This window comes from Cynocephalus volans, chromosome 9 (genome assembly GCF_027409185.1).
Source record: "Cynocephalus volans isolate mCynVol1 chromosome 9, mCynVol1.pri, whole genome shotgun sequence".
NCBI classification, from domain to species: Eukaryota; Metazoa; Chordata; class Mammalia; order Dermoptera; family Cynocephalidae; genus Cynocephalus; species Cynocephalus volans.
In genome coordinates this window covers 147,384,956-147,400,685 of record NC_084468.1, presented here as the reverse complement: position 1 = coordinate 147,400,685, position 15,730 = coordinate 147,384,956, and the positions used below count along the sequence as shown (strand labels likewise).

The window sequence follows — 15,730 nt, the reverse complement described above, 5'->3', positions numbered from 1 at the left end:
AATAAATAAAATGGGGGGAGATGTGGAATATACTATAAAGCATATGTACTTCACAGGGCCTGGTTTTCCAAAGCCTTACAGTTTCAAATATTAACCTTGCAAAAAACAGAAAATTTTCCTCAAGCTATAAAGTCTCTGCTGTAAAATAAAAATTTGTGGCACAGCAAGGTTGCTGGCTCAAAAACAAATAGATTACTAATTAAATTATAAAAATACCAAAAAAATTGCTGTAAAAAATGTTTGTTAATAAATCACTTAATTGCCTTACTAAAATGTCATCTGCCTTGTTTCACTAAAAGTTACCAGTCTAGGGCCGGCCCGTGGCTCACTCGGTAGAGTGCGGTGCTGATGACTAAAAGTTACCAGTCTATATTGTAAAACTATAACCCTACCTATGTTCTCTTCCTGGTCTGGAAAATAAATGCAAAAAACCCCAAATGGGGTTAATTTCCCAAAAAAGGAATGCCTCTCGCTTAAAAATTCCGGGAAAGTTAACCACTTTGGGGCTTCTCACTGCTCAAAAAAAAAAAGGCTTTAAGTAATCCTTTGTGGCTCCATCACCCAGGGGAAGTGGGGTAACAAATCTATGGGGGGCAAAACAACAGGCAGAACTCTTAAGCAATTTGCTTCAGAGTGGACCAACCACTGAAAACAGAATTACTAAGCCATAGACAATTTCAGAGTTCAAGCAGATAGTGCTACCTTTTAAGGCTTCAATGTAATTAACCTGACTACATGAATGTTTGAAAGTCATCATTTCAAAGCTAGAACCTAAATGGCATGCATAAGAGCTCCTCTCTTAAATAAGGGCAAATCAGCATTACCTACCTCTGTTTGGTTGTATCTGCATTAACCTCCATGATACACCAAGCAATCTGTTCAGCTGCTTACTATTGAGCCTAAAACCATCTTCAAGGGTCTCTGTCACAAATTTCCTTATCGTTTCTATCCAACTGGAATCCTTCGTCAAAGCTGAGGCACTGGCCAGGGAGAAAATGATATCAGACAGTGTTAAGTTCAGTAAGAGATGATCTATGTTATTGGAGACAATCGTGCAATGCTTCGTGCTAAAAACAAAGACAAACACACATCTATAAAGTGTTACATCAACTGTGTCTGCTTCATTTAGAATACTTAAAATAATCAATCAATGGATAAAACACATTTCCTTCTAGAATTGATAAATTGCCACAAAGACAGGTGCATAGGCCAGGTTTAGGCCACAGTTCTAGAAATAAACCATCCATTAGGGAATGAAGGTTGTTAAGACATGAATTACAGTGTATACTGCTCAGTTCACTACTAAGTGCTATTCACACAAAAGGTAAATGCCCGAGAATCTCAGAAGATTTGAAAGATAAAAAGACTTGAAACCCCTAACACACTTAGAGACTTTTTAAATAGAAGATACTTATATTTGGATGAACACCACAGTAGATCTTGGCTCTGCTTTTAAGTAATCATTTGACTTAAAAGAATCACTAATTTCTCCTGGCCGCAATTTCCTCATGTGTCTTCAGAGACTTATCTAGGTAAGCACTGGTCTGAAATAACTTAATTTTTTAATTCCATATTAAAATCAGTTTTTTTAATTCTAGTCAAATAAAAAACATGCCTTTCAAAGCTTGAAAGAAATTTCAAAACACCTCAAATAGAATATTCTTATAAAGACACAATTTGCAACTTAGAACATATTCATTTCAGACTATGATATATTCAACAACAGAGCCTATTTCTGTCATGTTTTGAAAAATGTAAAGTTATCTAAAATCATAAATATCTCAAACTAACCATTTAAAGGAAAAGATGAATCCTAGATTAGGCTTAAGCCAGGACACAGTAGAGTGAAACCACAAATACATGAGAAGGAAAATAAAAGATAAGTCAAGTTGGCGCTGTCAATTGCATTTCATCAAATGCAAGACTAGAAATGACAAATGGGCCTGGAAAGGTAAAATGGGACCAAATGACAAAGAGTCAAAGGCTAAAGACACTAAAATGAATTCTGTAGGGAAGGGAGTAACAGGGTTGTGAACTTCTTTCGGATGAATGATTCCGTGGATGCAAAAGGAAAAATGCAAGTTAGAGACCATAAACAAAGAAGCAGTTGTGCAGCTATTTTAGCAATCCAGGCAAGAGATGACAGGTCCAAGAACCAGGGTCTTTGTTGGTATGAACTGGGAGAAGTGGGGCATTTAGGAAGAATAAAAATTACCTGGACCTGAAATGTGCTTAAATGTACACATATATGAGTGAGTTTGGGGATGATGGAAAAGGAAGGAGTCAAGGGATCTAGCACTGGTGACTAAGTTGATAACGATGATGATGAAAAAGAAACAGCGATCTAGAAATAAATGCTACCTTGGGTATGTGAGCTAAAGTGTCATAAATCCAGCCAGAGGTGACCCATAGACAACTCAATGTACAAGTCTGATAATGGGAGAAGTCTGAACTATCTAAAAGAAACTACCCACATAACTGCTCCTAACTACAAAGGAAGCTGGGAAATATAGATTTTGCTTTGTGTAGCCATATATGCAGCTAAAAATTGGGAATTCTTTCATCAAGAAAAGAGAGAATAAAAACTGGGACAGACTTGCAACATTTCTTCCCCACAGGAAGAGCGCTACATGATCTACCGTAACTTTATCTTGAACAGCATAATCTATTACTATCTGAAAGGTCTCAATGGACATCTTCAAACGTGGGAGAGTTCATTCTGATCCTCCAAGAATTTATACAAAAATTTTAAAGAATAAATATACCAACCATCAATTCCATAAGGGAGGCAGGTCTCTGGTGAAACTTCAATTTCCAGTATTGGTAGTGTAGGTAGTTAGAACCAATCCTCCTTTTGAAAATAACTCTAAAAGCTGGATGAAATCGTGTTTTTTTTTTTAAATCTCAAAAGCACTCTCAAAAGAGCTAACAAGAAAATGAACATTCATTTACTGGGCCCCCAAACCGAGGAAAAAGCAAGTTCCAGGCACTCAAGATTTAGTCTTGTGGGCAACTGCCAATTCCAAAGAAAAAGCTGCAAAACTAAGGTAACCTTTCAGTGGCTCCACAGAGAAAGGAAGGCAAAAGTCTAAGCCCCGAGGCCAGCCAAAGATATATTATCGCTACTTTAAGCTGGATCCTCAAAGATTTCTCTCCCAGGATAAAATAAACAGCTCAGATAAAACCGAATTCCAGTTCTACAACATCCTAGTCGCTTAAGGAATAGTTCTTTCCAACTTGATCCATATCAACATGATACTAATCAAAATTCCATCAAACTATTTCGTAGTTATTGACAAATTGATTGTAAAGTCTATACGATACAGTCAAAGATCCAGAATACCCAACACAAGACTGAAGCAGAACAAAGCAGGAGGACTCTCATTATTCCATTTCAAGGCTTACTATAAAGCTACAGTAATCAAGACAGCATGGTATTGGTGAAAGAAGAGACACTCATAAGATAACGGAACAGAGAGTCCCAAAACAAACCCACAAAAATATAGTCAACTGAACTTTGACAAAGAAGCACAGGCAATTCAATGGATAAGGGATCATCTTTTCAATAAATGATGACGGAACAAGTGGACAGAAATTCTAGAACTAAAATAAAAATTAGGAAAAAAATTCAATGGATTTATGTTTGCCTACAACTGGACACAACTAAAGAATTAAAAACTGGAAGATAAGAGATAAAGAAAAAACAAGAAAAATAGGAGAGGATTCAGTAAATATCCCTAAAATTAGAGTACACAAACTTTTTGAAGTGTTCTTCTATACTAAATTAGCATTAAAAGTGAAAATGGTACTGCAGTAATTTTTTAAAAGATAATGAGAATTTTTCAGAACTGAGTAAAGACATGTTGTTGAAGATTCAAGATCTTAGATTCAGTAAGTCTACTGAATTGTAAGGAGAATAAATAAAAAGGAAAGAAAACCACACCAGGATACATCATTATGAAACTGCAGAAAACAAAGGACAAGGAGAAAAATTTTAGGAGGAAAAAACTAACATGTAACTTTAAAAAGCATCAACAGTTAGGCTCGTCACTGACTTCTTAAACAGCAGTGAAAACCAGGAGACAGTAAAATGTTATTTTAAGTGTGCTCAAAGAAAATAACTGCCAAACCAAGAATATTATACTCTACTAAAACATTCTTTAGAAATACAAAAGAAAAAAAATATTTTTATGCAAAAAAAATAAAGCTCCAGAAGATTCTTAATGATCCCCGATGGACAGAGATACATGAAAAAAAATGAAGAGCAGAAAGGGAGAAAAAGTAAGGATACAATTCATAGTGGTAGAAAGAAGTTCTCCAAAATATCAATTTTTGCTTGAAAGCTCAAATTTTATCATTGGCAACAAATACCAGTTGTTTTCCTGGAATTGAGAGGTCCACTTTGTTCATTTTTGTGAAAAAAATGTCTGCCAAAACACCCAAGTCTGAGTTTGTCTCAGTCATTTTTAGGTTAAAATTGAGTCCATTCCAAAAAAATACTTACAAGTAGAACAATCACACAAAGCTATTTTCTTGAGATAACTGTAGTTCTTTGATATACAGCAGTAATGCTTTACGTACACTTCCCATTCATCCATCAAACAGAATATTAAAAATGCATGTTTTCAAGGGTCATAACTTAATAAAATCAGAATTTTCACTGCTTCGTTAAGGACATTTTTAAGTGAAGCTGGCTTGTTTTTTTACACTGTGAGTATATGGCAGTGAAGAATGTGTCTACTAGTACAGTTTGGTGCTGCTGCTTATATTCATGCTATCATACCAAGTTTTACCCACCATTGCTTTTGCACTGTCAGTGCAAATGTCAAAACAAAACAAAACAAAAAGGCAAATAACATCTTAATATAATTATGAAAGTAGTTCTTACCTTGTGGTCCACAGGGGTCAAGGACCACACTTTGAGAACTACTGCCTTAGATAAATGTCATAAGAGTAAGCTAGCTAAATGTAATCAACTGTCTCACAATACCAACAATGCTTATAAAATACACATTAAAAAAAAAAAGTCTTCTGCTTACACAAAATCTCAGGGAGTTTTCCTCCCACCTCCAGCCTAATTTGTTCTGTTCCTTTATCATAAGGTTCTCCCTAAGTAATAACAATCCTTATGGATTTAACAATTCTAGATCTTCAAAGGAGTCCTTATTTAAACTAGTTATGAAAACTTTCTATATACAATACATCCAACAAACCTCTTTTTACCATGTAACCTTTTAATGCTATTCTAGATGATCTTTCATTTTAGCCTTTACAGATATTTCTCTTCGATTTAATGACAGGAAGTCCTGATTTTTTTCTGTGGATGAAACTGCAAATCAATTTCCTTTTTGATTTTTGCTTCCTGAAGTACTCAATCCCTACTGGGCTATCTTTCTCTGCAGCTTATTCTGTTCTCTGGTCCCCCAAAAGAAATCTGTTTGTTAGTACATTTGCCAAAACGTAATCATTCGCATACTGTCTGAACTTCTATTTACTTATTATTTGATACAGCTCACATTTTAAAAACAAATATTTTTAAAAGAAACTATCACTACCATAAATGGAAATCTGGCCTTTCTAACATACTTTGCAATAAATTCACAACCCAACCACCATTCAATCAACCTCAACTTGCTAAATTAATCAAATCTCTATTCCTCTGAAAAAATAAACTAAAATTTCCCCAGCAAACAAAAAAATCTTTCCAATTAATGGACTTCTCTAGTCAGCAGTGAATTAACTGTTTTCACAAACTGATCTGTAGGCCAAAGGCAAGACTTAGCTGCATCTATTCACAAACCTTTTCATGCTAGTTGTACTTACCGGCATTAACTCAGAATAATCATCTAAATCAATAAATTATGAGCCCAAAAAGGCAGTGTTCTTAAAGACAACTCAACTACCCTGAATTTTTTAGATGTCGGTATTTTCAGTAATGCCAAAATTACATCCTTTGATATACACAAAAAAATTAAAAGCAAAAACTTGAACACATATTTGGAAACCAATGTTCATAGCTGCATTACTCACAATAGTCAATAGGTGGAAACAACCCAAATGTCCACTGGTAGACAAATGGATAAACAAAATGTGGTATACATACATATAAAATGGAATACTATTCAGCGCTAAAAAGAAATAATCAAGCCAACAAGTGACATGGAAGAACCTTAAATGAATATTACTAAGTGAAAGAAACCAATCTGAAAAGGCTACATACTGTATGATTCCAACTATATGACATTCTGTTAAAGGCAAAACTTATGGAGATAGTAAAAAGATCAGTGGTTACCAGGAGTTAGGAGATGGAGGGATGAAAAAGCTAGGCATAGCACAGGGGATTTTTAGAACACTGAAACTATTCTGTATGATACTATAATGATGGATACACTTGTCAAAACTCACAGAATGTGTAACACCAAGAGTAACCCTAATGTAAATTATCACTTTGGTGATAATGACGTATCAATGTAGGTTCACAGACTGCAACAAACGTACTACTCTGCTACACAGTGTTAATAGTGAAAAAGGCTATGCATGGATCAGGACAGAGAGTACATGGGAACTCTGTACTTTCTGCTCAGTTTTGCTGTGAACCTAGAACTGCTCTAAAGAATAAAGTCTGTTAAAAAAAAAATGAAATTCCAATACATGTTACAACATTGTTGTAGAGACATTATTTCATACACAAAAGGATAAATACTATAAGAGTCCACTTAACATGAGGTATGACGAATAGGCAAATTCATGAGTGGGCAAATTCATCAATGTACACTGAGAAGCTAAAAAAAAAAAATTCAATAAATAAATAAAAGAATGATACTTATGCATACTGGGGGAAAAAAGCAGTTAAAATGGTTAATGTTATATATATTTTACCACAACAAAATAAATTATATCATTTGCAACTCTCTATTTCAACCTGAGATGAAAAAATTTAGACATGAAGTTAAAAATATACTGGGGGGGGCCGAGCCTGTGGTCCACTTGGTAGAGTGCCGCGCTGGGAGCGCGGCGACGATCCCGCCGCGGGTTCGGATCCTATATAGGACTGACCGGTGCACTCAATGGCTGAGTGCCGGTCACGAAAAAACGACAAAAAAAAAAAATATATATACTGGGGGAACATGAATATGAGTGTGAAGGCCACTGGCCTAGACTATTGTTGGCTTCCCTAACTATGATCTGTATTGGTATGTACTAAGTATTCAATGCACTAACAAGAGCAGCCTATAGTGCCAAAAAATAACCACTGGAGGAACCCGATGAAGAATAAGTTAATTATACCAGCAATCCATGTTTGCTAAAAAGCCTACAATTCTCCATCTCAACCTCCTCAAGTTAACTCCTTTTTTTACCTTTTATATCTTGAGACAAATGTCACTTCATCACAGTAGCCTTCCCTAGGACCCTCCTCCCCCTTGAAAGATCAGGACCGCCTCCTTATGTATATACCGTAAACTCTTCCTTCATTATATTTATCAGTCAGTCACTGATTAAAGAATCAGAGAAATAAGTATGTCTCCCTCATTAAACTATACTCCATGAGAACTGGCACCCTGCCTATTTCCTTTACCACTAAATGCTCACCACCTTATATATACACCATAGAATACTTACTCTGCCATAAAACAAGAACAAAATTCTCCCATTTGCAACAACATGGATGAGCTTGGAGAAACTTACGTTGAGTGAAATAAGCAAAGCACAGAGGGATAAATACCATATGTACTCACTCATATGTGGGAGCTAAGAGAGAAAGAAGGAAGGAAAGAAAGACCACAGTGGTGTGTTGGACTTGCAGAGGGAGAGAACATTACCTAAGGATACAAAGGGGGATGGGGAGGGAGGTTAGGGATAATTGGGGGGATAACTGGGTGGGGGACGCAGGGTATAATCACAATTTGTGGTAATAGGCAAGCTGCCAGTATGGACCTGGCCATCACATCTTAGGCACGAGTGGTGACAATTTGCTTTGTACTCTATGAATATTCATAACCAATAAAAAATAAATAAAATCATATCTACAAAAAATAAATAAATAAAAACTGAGTCAAAAGGGAAACAAAAAGCACAGCACAAGGCAGTTACTCTCTCTGCTCCACCATTTCACAATGTGATTCCCTGAGTTGCTGTAGTCCCCACCAGGACAAGACCCTCACCAGATGTGTTTCTTGCACTTTGGACTTACTAGTTTCTGAAACTGTAAGCAATAAATTTTGTTTTCTTTACAAAAAAAACAAATGAATTTGATGGACAATGGATAAGACCATTGTAGTAGATTTATACAATGGAATCCTATACAGCAATATAAAAGAACAAACTACTGTTACATGCAAGAATGTGAATGAATCTCAGAAAGACTACTGAAAGAAGCCAGGGACAAAATATTATACACAGTATGCTTTTAAAAAAAAATTTATATGAAGTTCTAAAACTAAATACTAACCTATAGTGTTAGAAATCAGATTGCGGATGCCTGGGGTAGCAAGAGATGTGGAAGATTGACTAAAGATAAGCATGTGGTAATTTAGGATAAGGAAAAGGTCTATATCTTGGCATAGTAATTGGAGTATATATGCTTGCCAAACTGCTCACTTACAATGGGTGCATTTAATTGTACATAAGTTATACTTCAATAAAGCTGATTTTTAAAATGTAAAAATAAATGAATAAATGCTCACCACCTAGTACAGAAAGTGCCTTGTACATATTAAATGTCTAATACATGTGTTAAATAATGGTACAACAACATACTCTTGGATAATTTAATGGTCTACTAAATTCCAAATATTCTACCCATTATTTAATCTCATTTTGATAAAAATTATATATAAAACCCCTTACCAGAAAAAATACACAAATATACAATTCTATATCATTATTTCAAGAGTTCAAGGACTTTCTGAAGCTTACCCATGGATAAAAACTTTTGCTCTAATAAGAAAATTGTACGTGGGGGAAAATTTTCTTGAGCAAGATGTCAGGATTTTATCTCTCTGTTTGACTCTGTCACCTCAACTCCAGAAATTCCCTAAATTACTCTTCCTAAAACAACAATTCTAACCCAACCAAAATTCTTCAATGCCAAAAGGATCAAGGCTAAAAGATAAATAAACTCCAGAAATAAGAAATTACTTTGAGCATTAAGGCCAGTGACAAGCAGAAACCAGCTTTGACCCAGGTCCATGCTCTCCATCCTTACCTAATCCTACAGCTCTCCTGTATGCTGTCTACTCCAGTTAGTATAGTCTCTCATCCCTTGCATTCCTGCCTGCTGAAATCATATCCACTACATCCAGTCAAATACTACTCTTCAATATAGCTTTGTCTGTTTATCCTAACAAGGGATCTGTCTCTTCCTATGAATTCCTATAGCACTTAATTATACAGTTCTAATGATACTTATATACTGCCTTGTTTCAAATATGTAAATTCACTTCTCCTGTCAGTTACTGAGCTATTGTTTCTCAGCTTCAAACCCACACTTTACGCTTGGCTTTGTCATCCTGGTGCTCGGACTCTGTGAGCCACATTTTTTTCCTTTGCAGCTGCTTCTCATTGGGATCTGCCAATAATGGTAAAAAGAGACTACAAAGCTGTAGGAAGATGAGACACTCTCCCATCCTATTTTTTTGCTTCCTATTGCTGCCAGTATCGATCGGCAGATCTTCTTTAGGCCATTAGCAGCACATTCTAGTAGCCACAGTTTACTCCAATTTGCAGTTTTTCTGACACAGAAACAGAACCACCCCCTAAGAAACACCAGCACCAGCTAGCCAGAGCCCCCTCTGCAGCGTTCTGGGCCTCAGTCCCATTGGGCCCCACTTCTGAGCTCAAGACACGAGCACCAACCGAGCAGCACCCACTCCTCAGAGGTCAGAGTTTTGTCTCCCTTCTCCAAGCTTCTGCCATTCCTCTCTTTGTTCCCCCAGTTCTAGAGATAGTAGCTGCCTCCTCAGTTGCTACCTCCAAAATATCTTACTGTTCCCTTCTGTCATTTTGGTTTTTCAGTTCACAATTCTTTATATTAAATTCTCTGTTAAAAAAGTCACTGGTGTGTTTTCTGCCTCCTGACACACTTTCTTACAATTCAGAACGAAACTGCTTAGGAGAGCGAGTATACCTTGAGACATCTGATTACCTCTACCACGATACTTTGTTCATAGAAAGCAACCAAAATAAATATTTAGTGAATGAATGAAAAAACCATATGCCTATAACAGCCTTATCACTTCTAAGCATATCCTTTGAAACCTGCTCAAAGAGCTTAATGATTCTTTGGTATATTTAAGAACGTTTTGACAGACTGTAAGATCCCTTGCAAGTGTTTGTTCACTTGGGCGAACTACAGTTTTAAGTGTTCTAGCTTGTACCTGTTTGTCATACTTTATCACATCATTTGTTCTCACATTTATCTGCTCTCACTTGAGGTGGACATTTTAAATAATTTTCAGGCTTACTTTTTCTTTTAACTCCATATTTTAATCTATCACCCATCTCTTTCTGATTATTCTCCAATTATCCCTCTTCTTTCAGGATACTGATATTAATGTCATACCAATTTCCTCATGTATAAACGAGAGCAGAATTAGATGACCTTCAAAATACTATCTCACTTAGAGATGCAATAATTACATAGTGTCTCACCCAAATAAATCCCCCCACCTCAGCAACGTTTACTAAATTAATATTTATGTAATTTGATACATTCTTGTAGCACAAAACACTGTTTAATTTTTTTTAAAAAAATCAAAAACCTGTTAGTCCCAAGGCTTAAAGTGACTTGTTCAAGATCAGCCATACTACTGCTACTTGTATTTTCACAAAATCTAGATATAAATGCCTCACAGTTTAGAAAGTTCCATATTAAGACTAATTACTTACTGATAATTTGTTTAAAAAGCTTTTCAAACCTATACAGTGGAAAAGAATCACAATACCTTTCATTTGTCTCTTTCCTTCTGTGCTTGGTTATTTCTTTTAAGGCATATGGAAAATGGCTCATAAAATGGTGTTCAAAATCACTGAGGTAATTCTTTCAAAGCCATGATTCCTATTAAAATAAGCAAAGATTATAAAATCTACAAGAAAAAATAATGTGAAATAACCAACGAAAGTTTAAGCAGAAATTTGAAAACTTATTGCTATTCAACTAGACATGTTTCATTACAATACATCTTTTGCCAGTGATCTGTAAATAAATGTTAAAATTAAAATGAACTATTACTGCACATAATTTTCATCTGCAGATCCTTTTGGTGCTTAATAATTACTTTTACTTGAATTTTATCTGCTGTTTAAGAGGAAAAAAAGGGAGAGTACATGAGATTTAAGAAAATTCTGAATTTGGACCATTGATGCAATGTTTATAAAATACTTAAGAAAGTCTTATACCTGGTGGTCTATTTATACCCTAACTCTATTCCTCAGCAAATCCATTATTTCACATTAAAGATATTTAACACTTTCACAAAGCAATACACTTCCCAAAATGCTTCAGAAATATTAGTAATTTTATCATTCCCTCCTACTTGAACACTGTCTTTCTAATTCCAGATCATAACACTCTTATTCCCTTCTATCCAGGGTCATCAACTATCCCATTTTGCAAGAGACTGAGTGGTTTCTTAGGAGGTGGAACTTGAGATGCTAAAACAGCTGGTCACCCTAAAGTTCAATTGTTTTTCCTTCTTAGTAACCTTTACAAGATTCTTCTATTCTCCCTGACTTCTAAATGTTTGGATTTACCCAGATATCAATCCTTGTACCATTTCTGCCTGACTCCAGATTCTATGTACATTTGTATCTTGTACCCTGATATCTCCTCTTGAACGTCGAACAGGCATTTTAAAACTTAACATGAATAAAACCAAACTCTCCCTATCAACAGTCACCTTGCCATCTGGACCTTAACACATGCATTGTCCTTAACTCCTTTTTCCTTCACTATGCACACCAGCAGTGCTGTTGGCTTTACCTGGATCCAGTTACTTCTCATCACTTCAACCACTAGCTACCATTCTACTCCAAGCTACCATCTCTTACCTGGATTACTGCAATAGCCTCCTAACTTATCTCCCTGCTTCTCTTCTTATCCCCCAAAAGTCAGTTCTCCACACAGCAGCCACAGTGATATTTTAAAACATAAATCATGCTTCAAAATGATACAGAAAGGGGAAAAGAGAATAGGTGTACATATATGTAGGGCAAACTGGTCATCCATGAAATGATGGTTACTAGAGCTGGACAGTAAGCACAAGGGAGTCAATGAGTGTTCTACTTTTGTAAACTCAACATATTAAAGTTCAATAAACATAATGCAGATCATGCCACTCTTCTGCTCAAAACCCTCCAATGTCCACCGCACTCAAGTTAAAATCCAACCTCCTTACCAGAGACCACAGAGAACCACATGATCTGGCCATACTGTCACTACTCTTTTTCTCCTTCACTTTCTACCATTCTCCTAGCACCTCATTTGCACAGGCTTTCCTGCCTTTCCTCAAATATGCCAAACTTGTTCTCACCTCAGGGCCTTTATACTTGCTGTTCCCTATGCCTAGGATGTTCTTCCCACAAACCTTCGCAAGACTCGCTCTTTCACTTCATTCGGTGACATTCAAATGTCTTACCCCTCAGAGTGCGTTTCATAACAAACTATCTAAACTCCCTCTCACTCTGTTCCGACACACGCTGTCTTTACACCCTGCTTTACTTTCATCTTTCTTCCTAGTACCAACAGTATACATTTGCTTACTGTCTATCAGTCCCACTAGAAGGTAAACATGAGTGCAAGCATCTATCAATCTGTTTATCTCTACATCCAGAGCCTAGAACAACACTATTCAAAAGGCCTTTTTGAAATGATGAAACTGTTTTCTATCTGTGCTGTCCAATACAGTCGCCTCTGCCCACATGTAGCTATCGAACACTTGTGACTGAGGAACTGCATTTTAAATTGTAATTAAGTAGCCACATTTATAGATGCCCAACAAATCTTAGAATAAATGCCTCAAGAAGCATGAATGCATCTGTCTGTGTTTAGTTGCAAATTCTAATCCTCATGGGAAAAGGATAACAGCAATGAGACATACAGCAAAAAAGTAGCAAGTAAGCCCAGCATTAAAATACAAAGTTAAGGCAAAACAAAAATTTTAGAGTGCATAACTACAATTGTGACCCTGACACCCAGGACCCCGAAAGCCAAAGCGAATTAAAAAGTTAATGTTAAATTGTATTTTCATTTTAGAAACTAGCTACACATTAAGTATACACACAGTATATCAGAAATAAGCAATCTCAGTAAGGATCCGGGTATTCAACCACTGCAAATAACATTCAATATACCTTGAGATTTTTTTTCAAACCAAGGATCAAAGTTTGAAATTACTACAAAGGTTTAAAAAAAAAACTAGTTGAATACAAATGAAATTTCTCAGATATGTTGCAAATACTAGTAAACTAAATGCATTAAACAGCACCAACACTTAAAAGTAATTAGTGGTTTTAGAACTGTGTACCTAACCCGGATGTCAATTTATCAACAGAAAAACCTATAGGTTTTGAGGAAAAAGTTACAATCCAGCCTGTGGTGTGTGATTCACTTTTAAGGCCAAGAAATGCCATTCTGTTCCTCCTAAAGATTAAACCGTTGCAACACAGATGAGCTTGGAGAACATTATTTTAAGTGAAATAAGCCAGGAACAGAAAGAGAAATACAGCATGTTCTTGCTCTATGTCGAAGATAAGAAAGTTGATTGCTTATACACAGAAAGTAGAATAGTGATTACCAGACGCAGAAAAGGGGAGTGAGGAGAGAGACTAGGAAGAGGTTGACTAACAGATGCAAAATGATAGCTAGAAAGGATGGATAAGATCTAGTGCTCTGTATAGCACTGTAGGGTAACTGTAAGTAACAATTTATTGTATATTTCAGTGAGCTACAAAAGAAGATTTTGAATGTTCCCAATACAAGGAAATGATAAATGTTTGAGGTAATGGATATGTTGACTGACTGAATTAAGATCATTACATATTGTACACATGTATTGAAATATCACACAGTATCCCATACACATGTTCAATTATTGTGTCAATTAAAAAAAAATGCTTTCTAATAAATATCAAAAACTTAGGAAGGAAGGAATGAAGGGAGGGAGGGAGGAGGGAAAGAAGGGAGGGAGGGAGGGAGAGAGGAGGGAAGGAAGGAAACAATACTGGAAATTAAAAAAAGATTAAGCTGTTATAGGTCACCCAATATCTTAACTAACAATCTACAAATAAAGGTGAATGAGAGAGAAACTAACAGTGCAAGTGGTAAAAAATAAATTAATTAACATGCACTTTAACGGCATTATGTATGGCTAACATACATTTTTATACTTTGTCTCTAAGATAATGGTTCTTATTTTATCAAGTTATTACAGTTCAGCATAACAAATCTGCTAAGGTAAACTAGAGAATTCTACCAGCAGATGCTTTCAAATATTATTCCTATCTGAATTAACCACCTTCCCACTCCAGTCATTTCAGTTTTAAACCGTATCTCAATGCAGTATTCTGGTCTTCAACAGTCTATACAGTCTTTAAACTTAGTAGCCTATGTTAAGGAACTGCTAAAAAAATGTAGCCATGTTATAAGAACACAAAATAGATCTAAAGCATACTATTTTAAATATCCGTAAAATTAAAGCAGATCCTTTGTCAGTGTTATCAAAATAGTAATAGATAATCCAAAACTAGTACAATTAATAAATTTGCAGATTTGTTATTTTGGTCCTACTATCCTATCTAAATACAAATACAACTACCAAAGCAGTACGAAAAGTTTACTGGTGCTCATATGTCACCAAACACCAAAGAGGCTTGGAATTTTTATTTTTCGGCTCTCTAAAAACAAAGAAAAGGCTGGTACTCAAAGTCCATGTTGAATATCATTACTTTTATTTTCTATCTTAGCCTTTCAGATGAAAATAGACCAATTCAAGATTGCAGATTAACATATACTTTTCTAAGAAGCTGTACAGATTATTACTAGCCTAATCACAAACCAACTGCCATATGAAAATCAAGCTTTACTTTCTCCAAATCACATACTATACCCCTAATCATGACTAATTTTTTTTTTGCCAGTTTCTGCAATGAATCAAAAGACAGAAAGGCTCAAAACTATTAAACAAAATGCTACCCTGTTTGGAAAAACAACTCAAAAAACGTCCTTACAGATGATGGGTCATGGATTATTAGCAACAGAGCAAGCTCTTAAAAGAAACACTCACCTTAATACAATTCCATAAAGCTTTGCGAGATTATCAAATACTATTTAATTTATCCCTAGTCAGTTTATGCAGCCTTCTGACTCATTCTAAACTTCAGCATGAAATAAAAAGAATTAAAAAAAAAAAACAAAAAAAACACCGCATTCTCAGTTTTATCTGTACAAAGGCCACCTCAAGAATTCACACTTGCCTAGTCAAAAGTCCATGCAGAATTCTTCTATAAACCAGATGCTTCAATCTTTGAAGTCTTGCTCCAGCAGCTGATCTTTTAAAGTGTGCTACCATATTAATTTAGCAACACTTTAATCTTACAGTTTGTTCTTCCTTAGTTGCACAGCAAAAGCATGGCAAGTACTACATTCACTACAGCATACTTAAAACAATTCAGGGCTAACTACCCATTTAGTTTGCTCCATTTCTGCTAAATATGGCAATGGGGTACAAAGTGG

At 35.6% G+C, this 15,730-nt stretch overlaps 1 protein-coding gene across 3 annotated transcripts in view; it reads right to left on the bottom strand.

Moving 5' to 3' along the window:
* Positions 1–15,730, bottom strand: part of LOC134386460 (tripartite motif-containing protein 75-like) — a 49,509-nt gene that overhangs the window by 26,492 nt on the left and 7,287 nt on the right. Inside the window, exons 5-6 of one of the 3 annotated variants that reach the window (XM_063108657.1) lie at positions 10,944–11,056; positions 829–980 (exon numbers count right to left, since the gene is read on the bottom strand). Coding sequence is in view for 1 of the 3 variants with exons in the window: in XM_063108659.1 (XP_062964729.1) it covers positions 10,944–11,008 (65 nt within the window). In the remaining 2 variants the exon portion in view is untranslated. The remainder of the gene's footprint in view (positions 1–828; positions 981–10,943; positions 11,057–15,730) is intronic. The other 2 variants (XM_063108658.1, XM_063108659.1) reach the window with 2 other exon arrangements.